We start from the raw sequence: 15157 nt of genomic DNA, 5'->3' as shown, positions 1-15157 counted from the left end.
AGTGTCACTGGGTCATAGACCAGTAAATGGGAATAAAGTGTAAGAACATGAAAAATGTAAGAAAAGTTCATTTTGATAGGGAGTGGACAATGGACTGGAGTGGAGAAAGACATATAACAGGAAGACCAGCCAGAAAATTATTGAAATAGTCCAATCATGAAGTGATAATGGCCTGCAGCAGGATGGTGGCATTGTTAGAGAACAGAAGAGGATATGTATGAAAAATGTATGAAAAATTCTGTGAAAGCAGAATCAGTAGGACTTGGCAACATTACATATGAGCAAGGATTCAAGAATGGTACCTATGATGCAAACCTTGATGACTAGCAGTATAATGAAACCTTTGATAGTAACAGGGAAGATAGAAAAAAGGCACAATTTTAGGGAAGTTTAAAAGTTCAATTCTAGATATGCTACATTTATGATGTCTAAAGGATATCCAGTTTGAGGTGTTCAAAAGTAATTGAAGATGAGGGGCAGCTGGGTAGCTCAGTGGATTGAGAGCCAGGCCTAGAGACGGGAGGTCCTAGGTTCAAATCTGGCCTCAGACACTTCCCAGCTGTGTGACCCTGAGCAAGTCACTTGACCCCCATTGCCTACCCTTACCACTCTTCCACCTATAAGTCAATACACAGAAGTTAAGGGTTTAAAAAAATAAACAAATAAGTAATTGAAGATGTACGACAGTAGGTTAAGAGAGAGGTGAGGCCTGGAAAAATAGATCTGAATAATACCAGCACAGAAATGATAATTGAATCCATGGGAGCTATTTCTCGGATGCTCAAGATTTTTCCAAAACAAAGTAAAAACCAGCCTTGTAGGAAACATTTCCTTAAAACATTTAAAGAATTTATTCCAACAATCCCAACTTCAGTTTGCAAATCAAAGACTAACGGTCCAAGAAAATCCCCTAATTTACTTTCTATGGATAGGGAATATATTGATACTTTTAGATTTAGTCTGGATTTTTATCATTGCAATGTTAAGACCACTTTTTTACTATACAATAATGTAAATATTTCAGATGGCATATCAAAAGAGTAAACTACAGTATTGCTAAAACAAATAAAAGTCTTTTATTTTGGGATTCTTTTATTATTCCATAGTATATATGTGTATATGTATATGTTATATATATATATTTTGGTCATTTATTTTATACCATTGTCTTCATTCTTCCCTAGATTCATCTGTTGTTATGGATGGAATTTTAAAATGATACTTTCAAAATGGAGTTATTTGAAGAAATAGAAGTTAGGAGACTTTGTTCACTTTTTGATATATAAGAATCAAGTTAAAATTACTATTAATAAAATTATTCTTTCATATTCCAATTCACAGTTTCTTTCTCTCTACATTTTTTCTATCTCTCCTCTATTATCCTCCCACATTTTTAAACCTTCTTCTACATGATTTTAGATCATTCTTGAGTATTGTATTAATTGAAGAAAATATCTCGTATTTCTCTAGGAACTCTCCTGATGACTGCAGTGTTACAAAGGGTGGGAAGATGGTCAACAGTCAAGAAAATGTTGGAATGAATTATGGCAGCTTTTTGGAGGAGAAGCAAATTCTGTCAACCAACATGCCGATAAATGAACGAAGGGTTATTGTGCCTGCAGGTCAGAAGTTTACAAATTTCAGTTTGGGATTTGTGATAATTTGATTACTGGAGAGACCACTGAATTTCGTTTTTTCAGTCTGAATTGTTGTTGTGCTATTTATTCATCTTGAGACATGGGTAAGACAAAGTCTCTTTTCCCTTATTTCCTCATATGTAAAATAGGCATAAAAGTACTTTGACAACATAGCCCAAATGCTTGCTGTTAAAAAAAAAGGTTTTGTTAACTTAAAGACATAGTATAAATGTAAGCATTAACATTTTGTGAGAAAATAGTACTAACAGTAATTATAATAAAAGTTAAACTGAATAATAAAGGATTCATTGCTCAAGACTCCATTCAGATTGAAAGTCTTTCCCAGTCAGTCCTCTGACATTACACTATCTTGCCCTTTCAACTTACCTTCTTTTTGCATTTTTCTATAAGCCTAGTTATTTATATGTAGTCCCCCTGTTACAATGTTTGCTCTTGGAGGGCAGGGGCTTTAAAAAAAATTGTATTACTTAGAACAAGTATAGTCCTTGGATCAAAGTAAACACAATAAATACTTGTTTACTGACATTGATTTTAGTCTACAAATAATAATTTTGAAATTTTTTTATTTTGAAAAATATTAATATACATGAACACAAGTATAAAAAGAAAAACAAAAACAAAAAAGATCATGTATGAAACTATGATTTTTTTCTGATATGCAGATTTTTAAAAATATTTAAGATATTCTACTTAATGTGTTTAAAATATCATAATTCTTTGTATATACCTCTAAGACTTCTCTTATCATCTTTTGTGCATTTAAAAAATGCTCCACTGACATTTTTTTGGCAGAAATGTTACATGTTTTTTCCACTACATTCTCCAAATTCCTAAACTCCAACTTAAAAAAAAATAAAACCTCAAAACAAATAAAAATAGTCAAACAAAATAAGTCACATATTGGTCATGTCTGAAAATATTTACTTCATGCAACACCTCTAGTCTATCATTCTAAGAGTTAGTATACATGATTCATCACTAATCAACTGGAGTCCTAATTGGCCATTGAACTGTTGAGTAATGAAGACATTAAAGGTTGCATTTGTTTTTAATATAATAATTTTATAAATTGTCTTCCTTTATTTGCTTCACTCTGCATCCATTTATATGTCTTTTCAAGTTTATCCATCATTTAAATTTTTATCATCCAATAATATTCAAATACATTCATATAATTCCTATTTCCCAATCAATACTTTCCAGTTCTTTGCTAAAACAAAAAGTGCCACTGTGAATAATCATTGTTTTTACCCTCTTTATTTGATCTTTAGTGGGGAATGGGAGGATAGTGAGATTTTTACAGTTTAATAGCTTTTGGGGTTTAATTCCAATTTGTTTTCCATAATGGATTTGCCAATTCATAACTTTATCAACATTTCTTTAAAAGACTGTGAGAAGATTTTGGCACATTAGAACACAGAAGAGCCCAGACACTCCACAAACACCCCTCTGAAAAAACCTAAAAAATGATAAATAAGTAACAATAATAAATAAAATAAAATGGAATCAGCTATAATCTCCATGTAATCCAGAACTACACAGAAAGGTTATGAGGATTCTGTAAAATTGCAGAGACAACCTAGGTGGAAGGGGAAGTACATAATAGCATTAGGATACAAGGCCAATGCATTCTCAGCATGGAAAAACCTAGGGACCTCATCAGTTATGGGATACAAAACTAGGTGAATTTCCAGGAAGTCTGTGCTTAAATCAGAATCTAAGAAGTCCATGCCCAATTCAACAAGGACTTGGGGTTGAAACATATCAGGAGACAAATACGGACTATTCCTACTGAAAATAGGGTTTAGCTTTAGCCACAAAATTCAGGATCCAGTGGTATCTTAGCTACACTATCTAGAAGTACAAGAATGGAGTTTGATTTAAACATAATCCCCTAATCCTAAATCTGAGGCTGGAGATAAAAATTGAACAGGAGGAAATGCCTATTTTAGATTAAGACAAGCCTAATGAGTAAAACAAGAAGACAATAATACCATTAATTCAAGTAGAGCTCTATAGAAAAGAATATTCTGTCCAAAAGAAATAGAATAAATTAAGTAAGAGAGACAAAATGAACAGCCAGAAAGGAAAAACTACAATGGCAGTGAATTTATTATGTTATCTAAGAGCTAAACTCTCTGCAAATTATAATGGGCTAAACAAAATATAACCACTTCATGAGATGATAGAAATATTAAAACAGAAAGAAAAGATGGAAAAAATAAGAAAATACCCTATCAAAAACAATTCATCTGGAAAACAAGAAGACATCAGGCCTGAAGAGCATAACAAAAAAAAAGCATGAAATCATAATCGAAAGTTGAACTGCTGGAGGTTACTGACACCTGGAAAATGAGAAAACAGAATTTTCAATGATTCTGGAAAAGAGAGAGGCTGACAACTGTGCAACTGTGCCTCATTTAAATGCAATTCATTCTTGAGTTAAGACATCACCCTCATAATCCTTTTTGAAAACAAAAGATGAACAGCAACATCCTCTCTAATACTTATAAGAACTACAATTTCTAGGAATGAAGCAAAAACAACAACAACAAAAAACCAGAAAAAGAGAGACAGAGAACAAGATCAACAGTTTGATAGCAAAAAATCTTTAAAATAGGAACCCCAAATAAGTACCTCAAAAGTTTTACTCCTTTGAAAAATACAGAGAATGAAGGGCTAAAGTATAAATACCATAAATGAAAGAACAAAAGTCTAGAATAGATAGAAAAGCAAACATGAATGAGTAATGAGAGTAAGAAATCCTTTTTAGAATAAGATGCAGAAAATGAAAAATTTTCTTTCTCTGTTTTTGATCTACCTGGCTTTGGAATCAGTACCATATTTGTGTCATAAAAGGAATTTGGTAAGACTCCTTCTTTGCTTATTATATCAAATAATTTGTATAGTATTGGGATTAATTGTTCTTTGAATGTTTGATAGAATTCACTTGTGAATCCATCAGGCCCTGGCGATTTTTTCTTAGGGAGTTCTTCAATTTCTTTTTCTGATATTGGATTATTTAAGGATTCTATTTCTTCTGCTGTTAATCTAGGCAATTTATATTTTTGTAAATATTCATCCATATCACCTAGATTGCTAAATTTATTGCCACATAATTGGGCAAAATAGTTTTTAATGATTGCCTTAATTTCCTCTTCATTAGAGGTGAGGTCTCCCTTTTCATCTTTGATACTATTAATTCGGTTTTCTTCTTCCTCTTTTTTTATTAGATTTACCAGTACTTTATCTATTTTATCTGTTTTTTCAAAATACCAGCTTCTAGTCTTATTTATTAATTCAATAGTTCTTTTACTTTCGATTTTATTAATTTCTCCTTTGATTTTTAGTATTTCTAATTTAGTTTTCATCTGAGGAATTTTAATTTGTTCATTTTCTAGTTTTTTAAGTTGCATGCCCAATTCATTAACCTCTGCCCTCCCTAATTTGTTAATATATGCACTCAGTGATATAAATTTTCCCCTTAGAACTGCTTTGGCTGCATCCTGTCTCTAGGCCTGGCTCTCAATCCACTGAGCCACCCAGCTGTACCCGGAAACGAAAATTTTTAAAATAAAAAAATAAGTTTAAAGGGAGCAGAGAAATTCTACTAGACTACCTAACTTAAAGGGAAAAGAATTGAGTAGTAATATAAAAGCAAGCAAGAAAAAAGGAATTAGTAAGCAAAATGCCAAAATTTGGGAAAAGGGAGAATTAAGGCCAAGAGGAAGGGAGCCAGTGGGAATACAGTTAAAATTACTAAAACGACATAGAAGAAAAACTGAAAATTTTATTTGGAAATAAATAATAGAGATCAATTGAAGAAAATATAAACCTAACTCTAATAACTTTAAATCTGAATTGATTAAACATTAACATAAAAGGAATGACAGATTGGGGAAAAAAAAACCAAAATCCCACAAGCAGTTATTTATTAGAAATATATTTTAGGAGGCAGCTGGGTGCCTCAGTGGATTGAGAGCCAGGCCGAGGGATGGGAGGTGCTGGGTTCAAATCTGGCCTCAGACACTTCCTAGCTGTGTCACCCTGGGCAAGTCACTTAACCCCCACTGCCTAGCCCTTACCAAAACACAGTATTGATTCTGAGACAGAAGGTAAGGGTTAAAATATATATATGTATATATATATATACATATATATATTTAAAACAAAGACAATAAAAATGAGAGATTGAAAAAACTTGCTATCCATAAGGTGAATTAAAAAAAGAAGTTACAATCATGCTATCAAAGTAAAAACAAAATATTCAAAATGTAAAATGGGATAAACAAGGAAAAGACATTATTTTGAAATGAGTCATAAATGGCAAATCAGTATTAAAGTTTTATATGTCCTAATATCTAAATTCATAAAAGAAACATTAACTGAAATATAAGAAGACATAGACTAACACAATCAGCATATTTTAAAATCCCTCTCAGTTCTGGATAGGCCTAATAGAAAGATAACAAAAAGGAAAAATAAAAAACTGGACAAAATTCAGGGAAAACAAGGACTAAAAGGACTCCTAAAAATATGTCTTTCCCAGCACCACTTATATAAAATGGCAGAAATAGTAAACGTGTCCTTTAGAGACCAAAACACATAAAACAGAGTAATCAGTTCTGGGTCTACAAACAGTATCACAGATCCAAATATAGACTTAACAATGAAATCCTATCAAATACATGAGAGAAAAGAACAAATTATAGAAATATGAAATTTGAAGAGTAAAACAAACAGAACCAAGAGAATGTTATATACAACAATAGAAATATTATTTGAAGAATGGCTCATGATGTCCACCTCCAGAGAAAGAAATGGTAAATAAAAATAAGCAAGACATAGTTTTATGTATACGCATATCTTTTTGTCATATGCCTTCTGTAATTGTGGGGAGGGAGGGAGTTGCCTGGATATTTTAATGTAACAAATGAACAAATAAATAAATTTAAATTTAAACAATCTTTGTGCCAGTGATCATCAGATCTACCTATCCTACCCTAAACTCTCTGCTAACCTCCAACTGTCTTTCAGACATTTTGAATTAGATGTCCAGTAGACATCTTAAACTTAGTGTGTTCAAAACTGAGCTCATTTTCTTTACTTCTTATCCTCCACTCTCTGAATATCCTTATTTCTATAGTGACAACAACATCCTCCTAGTTCCTTAGGTATAAAACCAAGGTATCCTTCTTAACTCTTCATTATCTCAACCCTCATATCCAATCTATTACTGAGGCCTTTGGAACATGTTTCAATTGTGCCCCCTTCTCTCTTCTGGCACTATCACCACTCTGGACCATACCATCATTACCTCACTACTGAATCATCAAAATGGGCCTGCCTCCTATCTCCCCATGCTAATTCATCCTACCATTAAGCCACCAAAGTGATTTTCCTAATGTATGGGTCCAACCATGTCATCTGTGTACTCAATAAACTCCAGTGCCTCCCTATTATCTCCAGGATCAAATATAAAATCTTCTGATGTCACAGCATCTTCCTACTTTTCTAGTCTTCTTATACCTTAATCCACTCCTCATATTCTTTGATTAATTAACATTGATTTCGTTGATAAATAAAATGCTTGGTCAGTTCCAAGGATTTTCTTTGACTATCCCTTATTCCTGGAATTCTCTCCCTCCTCATTTCTGCCTAATTCTCTGACCTCTTTTAAGTCCCTACTAAAAATCTCATCCTCTACAAGAGGGTTTTCTTGACCTTTTAAAAATTATTATTTCTTATCTCTTATTTATTTCATGTTAATCCTGAATATAGCTTGTTTTTATATATTCACTTGCTTATTGTATTTCCAATTAGATTGTGAGCTCCTCAAGATCACATGCCTTGTGTTGCCTTTTTCTAAGTCCCCAGAACTTAGTACAGTGACTGGCACATAGTAAGCACTTAATAAGTGTTTGAGAGACTACAGTTCTAATAGAACTGTAGAATTTCCATTTTTGACTTTTTGATATGGAATTCAAATTTTTTGTTTGGTCATAGTTTTCATGGAGTACAATGATTCTTAAATTATCTCATTTCAACCTCCTTTCCATGTCATTTTAAAAATTATAAATATTTTTTCTTTTTTCTAATTTTTTAGCTTTGTTCCATTGTCTCCTTTTTTCTCCTTGAGGTTATTAAGGAATCATTAATTTTTTTTATCCATTTTAACTTTCATAAAGTCTTTTACTTGGGTAACATTTTCTACCTTCTTTTCCAAATTGCTTATTCTTCTAAATATTTTCTTCATAGTTCTCATTTCACTTAAAATGTCCTTTTTAAAATTTTCTTACCTCATTTCTTCCAAGCACTCTTATAATTGTTAAGGCCTTACTATTTCTTTTTCTCCCTGAGGTCATGTGCATAGAGCTACTTTTTTTGTATGCCTCTTGACCTATAATATTTCTTCATAACATTCATGTTCTGCTTGAGTAAGGGTTCAGTTGTAGTTGGATAGGATACTTTTAAAGTGTACTCAGTAATCACAGGGGCTGACTTCTTTTACTCTAGTCTACTACATTAGTATTAGTTGAGGAGACAGACGATGGGAGTAATCTAGGGTTGGAATTTGATTTCTGAAAAATTCAAGAGTAGATGACAAAGTAGAATTGAATTTGTTCATTATGGAATTGTTTATTATAGTCAAGACTTGAAAGGGAAGAAGGTGAAATCAGACCAGTGACATTAGGTGATGAAGAAATTAGAGGGGGAAGAATAGCTTTGGGAGAGATGAGGCACAGAGAAATATGGTAGTATGATATGATCAGATGTATGAATGTCAGAGTTTTTCATTAAGAAAATGGAAACTGATGGGTAATCATGAGATCAAGATTATAATCATCCATGTGTATGGCTGAAGTTGAAGGAGTAGGAAATATAGACATCTCAAAGAGATTAAAGAACTGAAAGGTTCTGGCACTTGAAGTAGCACCAAAATGAGTTTTATTGGGAAGCAAGGCAGTGCCCCAGGTGCTAAACCCTGTGAAAAAAGAAAGAAGGATAATCTGGGGACTGATACACAACAAATTTATGATTTGAATAGAAGAGAAAATTTATATAATAGAATAGAACTTTTTTATAAAGTATATAAAGCTGGAGAAGTTGCTGAAAGTTGCGTCAAAAAGTTGAACATGTCAGTGAGAGACAAGAGTGGACCGAGTCAAACCAGTGGTAATAGTGGAGATAGTTAGGGATGTACCATGATCTGGGGGATTCCAAATAGAATGAAGTCAAGTAGACAGAAGGAATATGAGGTAAAGGTATCTAAGATAAAGGGAAGTTTATTCACTACAAAATGGGAATTCCAGAAAGAACAATGAAAGCAGGAGTAGAATTTGAATGGGCCACATCTAGGATAAGATTAAGGATATAGGTTTCTTCGATGTTGTCAATTATTGAATAATATCAATATTGAATAATGGCCAATAATTTAGTTTAAAAATGATAGGGAGAGTAGCAGCTAGTGGTAATTTCTTGTTATTGTTCAGTTATTCCTATTGTTTCCAACTCTTTGTGATCTTATTTGGGGTTTTCTTGGCAGAGATATTGGAATGATTTGCCATTTCTTTCTCTAGCTCATTTTACAGATGGGGAAAATGAATAAGAGTTAAGTGACTTACCCAGAGTCACACAGCTAGTAAATATCTAAGGCTGTACTTAAACCTCAGGCTTCCTGACTTCAGGTACTATATCCACTCTATCACCTAACTGACTGAGTAGTTTCTTAGATGAATAACAATGTTTATAGTCTTTAAGACTGTCAGGAAAAGCTTAGGGATAATGGATCTTATTCACTTTTGCCTGCTCCTCCAATATGAATGTGGAGATGAAGTGCACTGCTCAGATACCCTCCACTACTGGCAGAGGGTCGGAGGCAAGCCATTAGTTGAGTAATAGTATCTCACATGATGCCTGACATATAATGAGAATGAATTGATGCATGCATGCATATGCAAATGAAAAGTAAAGTGTATCAGTGAAAGGCATTGAATGCTCTATGCACATTGAAGAAATAATTCCTTATGATGGTCAGCCTCTTTCTCTATTGCTTAATATCTCTACAGTTATTCAGTTGATGTAAGAGTATGTGTTGTGGCTGATTTTGCAAGTTACAGTTCTTTCAGTTATGTGCCAAGTTTCACCTGCACATACAAAAGCCCAAAGATCTTTATTGCATAATCTTAGTTCCCCAATGATGCTATGGAGATATTGAAATTGGTGTCATCCTCCCCCTCACAATATTTATTATAATTAGAATATTGGTTTCTTGAGAGACGAGATTGCTTTAATCTTAGCATCTATCCTCTGTGTATAGCACAGTGACTGGATATTTAAATAGTTCTTAATTGATGGATTACTAAGTATTATTGCTAGGAGTAACTCCTACTGTGTCATTTGGGTAGCAAAAGAGAACACTTGAAACAAATTATGAATAAGAAAATTATACAGGTAATATGGAATAGGATTGTTAACTTCATCAGTGTGGTGAATTTTGAATCTTTCTACTACCTTAGTTGATAAATACTAGAGAGCTATTTGGGGCACCTATTCAGTGTGGCCACAATGATAGAATCATATGATCATAGGTCTAGACCTAGAAGGAAACTTAGCAGACTGGCTTAGTCTGACTCCTCACTTTACAGTTGAGGAGATTGAGGATGAGGAAGATTAAGTGAGTTGCTGAAAGACACACAACTAATTAATGTCACAAGAAGAACTTGAATCTACTTTTTCTTATCTCCAAGCTCAGTACTTTTCCTACTATCTCAAGGTTGCCTTTACTAAGGTTAAGTAGTTTGATACTACTCCAGTCAAGGAGTAAATTCACATTAGACATGAAAGTTCTATAGTTTGTGATAAAAATTAGGATATTTGTGGGATTTACATGCATAGGATACTAATTTATTTGTATTTTTCTTTAATAATTTAGATAAGTTAAACCTACTATAGGTAGAAATCATTTTCAAAATCATGATTCAGTCTCCCTAATTTCCCAAGGAAATTCTCAAAATAGGCTCAAAATAAGACTGATTATAACATACTCTATCTTTGCCAATAAATACATAGCCTGTTGCACTTTACAAAAAGGAGGAAACATACAAAATAACTATGTATCTTTTTTTGGTCTCACTGAGATATGGTCAGATGCACAGATTTATGCCATAAGTCCATTATAAAAGTCATACGTCAGAGCAATCAATGAACTAAACTAAAAACACAAAATATTTTAATTGAATATGTTGAGGATTATATGAATTTTTATTAAATAGCAGAGTTTCTTATTGAATAAATCACTAAAATTATTTTGCTGCTTTTCAGGACTGAACCTCCTTTTTTTCCTTCTTGCCATTCCTGGACCACCTTCCCCACCCCCTCTTATCATAACCTCTGCACATCAGTGAAAAAGTCTACTTAGTCTGTATCTGGTTCAGAATAGTCATCATATACATAGCCAAAAATAACTTGAGCAAAACTTGAGATGTCTGACTTTTAAGTATTTATAATTCTTTTATACCAAAACAGTTTTAGAAAAAAATCTAATTCAGATTTTTATGGTGAAATTAACATTTTAGAGAGAATTACAGAGTAATATCATTCACCAATCTGTTGTGAGAGGTGACACAATTTGTGTTGCAAGTTTGCTGTATACAGTAAGATCTTCTCTGTCAAATATTTCTTTTCTGTGGTACCTAATAGCTTGTTTGGCAGTGTGCTAACAAAGAGGAAGGTAGGGTACTCAACCACCTTTTTTACAATGTAGTTAAAGTTACACAATGATATGAAAATTGCAATAGAGTCTGGATTTTCATAGGTCATGACATTTTGAAATTTTCTTTTCTTTTGACAGAAATTAGTTTTAGTTCCCAAAATGAAATACAGTAGTACATTACCAAACTTTTGAATTTTAGATTTTTATCCTGAATGTGTGTGCATATATTTTAAAATATTGCAAGCATATGTAATTTGATAAATGCCTAGTAACAAAAGTAAGGTGCCCACAGTCATAGATTTGGTGAAAAGATGCTAATCATCTATTCTTTTTTCTTGCCCCCTAAATATCAAACTAGAGATGTATGCCCTTTACCTTAATTAAGCACTTCAAGGAGTAGAATTCAGCAAACTCAGCTCAATGTAGCAGTATCCACTACTGTTCAAAGATAAGATATACACACACATAACTGTAAGAAGTAGGATGTGAAAGACTAAAGTCTGACATACAATTATATAGCCAAATCAGGACTAGAGACAAATGATATTGTAGAGGAGCCTAGGAATATAATCACAAATTAAATTGTGGATAGGGTGGTGTTAAACCAACTGTGAAAACTCAATTACACCTTGTCATGCCTTTATAAAGTGAAAGCAAATGCCAAAAACAAATTGAATTAGAAATGGAGCAATAAAATAGCCCAAACAATGACTGGCAATGTCTTTGGGGACTCTCAAAGACAGCAGAAAGTTCTAAGAGGAAGTAAATTCCAGTTACTCCAAGGTAAGAGATAATTATCAATTATTTTCTTTCTGTGAGTAGGTATTGAACTTTCAGAGGCCAACTCCCTTACAACATATAACAGATCACAAACAAATATGTGATCAGCATAGGCTGGAATCATCAAAGAAGGTCTGCTATTAACGTTACATATAAGATTTAATAATGTATCTCTGGTATGTATAGAGTATAGAGGCAAAGATCAAGGCAACCAATTTAATCTGCAAAGCATTTGTTAAATGTCTACCATGAAATTGGTGATACAAAGACAAAAAAAATTCCTTGCCTTCAAGGAATTTACATTATGCTGAATAATGAATGGGTATGAGAATGTTTTGAAACTGAAAACATAACCTAATAGCAGTCATTATTATTGTTGTCATTTTTGTTATAAGGCTCTTTCCAAAAAGAATTTTGAAATTGATGCTTAAAAAGAAACACAAATTCCTAACACTAAAACGAAATTTAGTCAAAGCCATGAGAGGTACATTGAGAAATAATAGAATCACAGATCTAGTCCATCCTCCCTATCACCCATTTGTTAAGTAAAGAAACCATGACAAGGGAAACTGTCTTGCCCAGGATCACACGTAGTCCATATTAAAAGTTGTATTTTTATTTGGGCTCTTTGACTCCAGAGCCAGCATTCTTGAATTCTGTTTGAGACTGCAGTATTTAAGAAAGGGAAAAAAATGAAAGAGGAAGTAAGGAAAGTCTGTTTAATTGTGGCAGAACAGTTCTCCTAGCCAATTGCTCCTTTCCTAAGCTCAGATGGTCTCTCTTCTGAAGCCAGGATTGTTAAGCTAAATCTTGCTTAAAATATTCCACTGCTCAGGCTCTACAGTAGACTTAAATTTCACAGCTATACAAATTATGAATTGTCACTCTTCAAGTTAGAAGGACTTTGTGTTATCAAGTTAGAATATTAATTCTTTAACCATTTCTTCAATTATTTGAAAGTATGTGGAAGATACATTACTTTTTCTTAAGAGTGAAGTGTTTTTCATACATTATTAGTAAGTGACATAGTTTCGCTGAAAATCTTTTACCTCTGAAAACCTTATATTGATAAAAAACAATTTTAATATTTTTTCAACTTTAGAGTATTCACTGCAGCATTATAAAAATTATTTAAAAATTATAAAAATTTTTTTCAAAACCACTTAAATTCTAACCTTTGTTCATTCCTTGTTCTCTTTTCGATCCAAGTAGTCAGTGTCTTAGTTATATCTTTTATATATATATTTTAGCACTTTACTGCTTTTTTTAAAAAGTAACATGGAATGTTTTCAAAGTAGGGTTTTGGGAATTATTGCTAAAGATTCCAGAGCATTTGCATGTAGTAATGCACAATCCCACAAAGAGCTTCCTTGACATAGGAATAGCTGGAAGTATAGCTTTGCCTATTCTTCTCTAAGATGTGTCCTAAGGAAGAGATTTCCTTTTGTACTAACCACAGTATAAACTCAAAGATCACTTCCTAAAGCAGACTTAGAGGGTTGTTTTTTTAACCCTTTCCTTCTGTCTTAGAATCATTACTAAGTACCATTAATTCCAGAAGAGTAGTAAGGGCTAGGCAATTGGAGTTAATTTACTTGCCCAATGTTACACAGCTAGGAAATGTGTGAAGCCAGATTTGAGCTTAGTCCTGGTTCTCTATTCACTGAGTCCCCTACCTGACCCAAGCAGACTTATTTTCCCTTAAGGTCATACTACTAAATGATATGTCCCATCAAGCACATTCTAATGTCTATGACAATTTAATAAAACTTACATGACATCTCCTAGCACTACAGATCACTCCTTATTGTCTAGAACAGGGGTCAGCAACCCTTTTGGCCGTGAGAGCCATAAACACCACATTTTTTAAAATGTAATTACGTGAGAGCCGTACAGTGCTCACAGTGCACGCTCCTGTAACAGTGCCTGAAAAAGATTGACTTTATGGCTCCTGCAGAAAGAGCCATATCTGGCCCTCAAAAGAACCAGATATGGCTCAAGAGCCATACGTTGCCAACCTCTGCTCTAGAATATGAGAAGCAAATGCTTGAAGTCTTTTATTCTCCCTTCATCTTTCTATTGCACTTCACATTACCACAACTTTGATTATTTCAGAAGATTGTGACATCCTAGGCTACAATATAATATGCTGGGAGAATGGTGGTATTATAGAGACAGATTTTTGTGTTAAAGAAGAGCAAAAAATTCTGAAAATGTTGTCACATTCTGCAAGACAGCAAAATTTTTTCCTGTTCAATTTTGGATCCAAGTTGTGAATCTGTGAAAAGTTTATTAAGTGCTTACTATATGCAAAGTATTGTGCTGAAAATAGTCATAATAATATTATTGATGATAATAAAACTAGCATTCATTTATACCTTCAATTTCTTTTTCTTCTCTAATTGCAACTGCTAGTGTTTCTAGTACTATGTTGAATAATAGAGGCGATAATGGGCATCCTTGTTTTACTCCTGATCTTATTGGGAAGGCTTCTAATTTATCCCCATTGCATATGATGTTTGTTGATGGTTTTAGGTATATACTGTTTATTATTTTTAGGAAAGGTCCTTCTAGTCCTATACTTTTCAGTGTTTTCAATAGGAATGGATGCTGTATTTTGTCAAAGGCTTTTTCAGCATCTATTGAGATGATCACGTGATTTTTGTTTATTAGACTATTGATATGGTCAATTATGTGGATGGTTTTCCTAATGTTGAACCAACCTTGCATTCCTGGTATAAATCCCACCTGATCATGGTGGATGATCTTCTTAATTACTTGCTGGAGTCTCTTTGCTAGTATTCTATTTAAGATTTTTGCATCTATGTTCATTAGGGAGATTGGTCTGTAGTTTTCTTTCTCTGTTTTTGATCTCCCTGACTTTGGAATCAGTACCATATTTGTGTCATAAAAGGAATTTGGTAGGACTCCTTCTTTGCTTATCATATCAAATAATTTGTATAGTATTGGGATTAGTTGCTCTTTGAATGTCTGATAGAATTCA

General features: G+C 33.1%; 1 protein-coding gene across 3 annotated transcripts in view; it reads left to right on the top strand.

The window, feature by feature from the left end:
• ERG (ETS transcription factor ERG) overlaps nt 1-15157 on the top strand; it is a 127470-nt gene that overhangs the window by 84314 nt on the left and 27999 nt on the right. For all 3 annotated transcript variants that reach the window (XM_044670297.1, XM_044670296.1, XM_044670298.1), the window contains exon 3: nt 1471-1622. In XM_044670297.1, coding sequence (XP_044526232.1) covers nt 1471-1622 — 152 coding nt within the window. The remainder of the gene's footprint in view (nt 1-1470; nt 1623-15157) is intronic.

The sequence above is a fragment of the Gracilinanus agilis genome, chromosome 3 (genome assembly GCF_016433145.1).
Source record: "Gracilinanus agilis isolate LMUSP501 chromosome 3, AgileGrace, whole genome shotgun sequence".
NCBI lineage: Eukaryota > Metazoa > Chordata > Mammalia > Didelphimorphia > Didelphidae > Gracilinanus > Gracilinanus agilis.
Note: the sequence above shows the minus strand (reverse complement) of the source record. Positions and strands in the feature narration are given on the sequence as shown.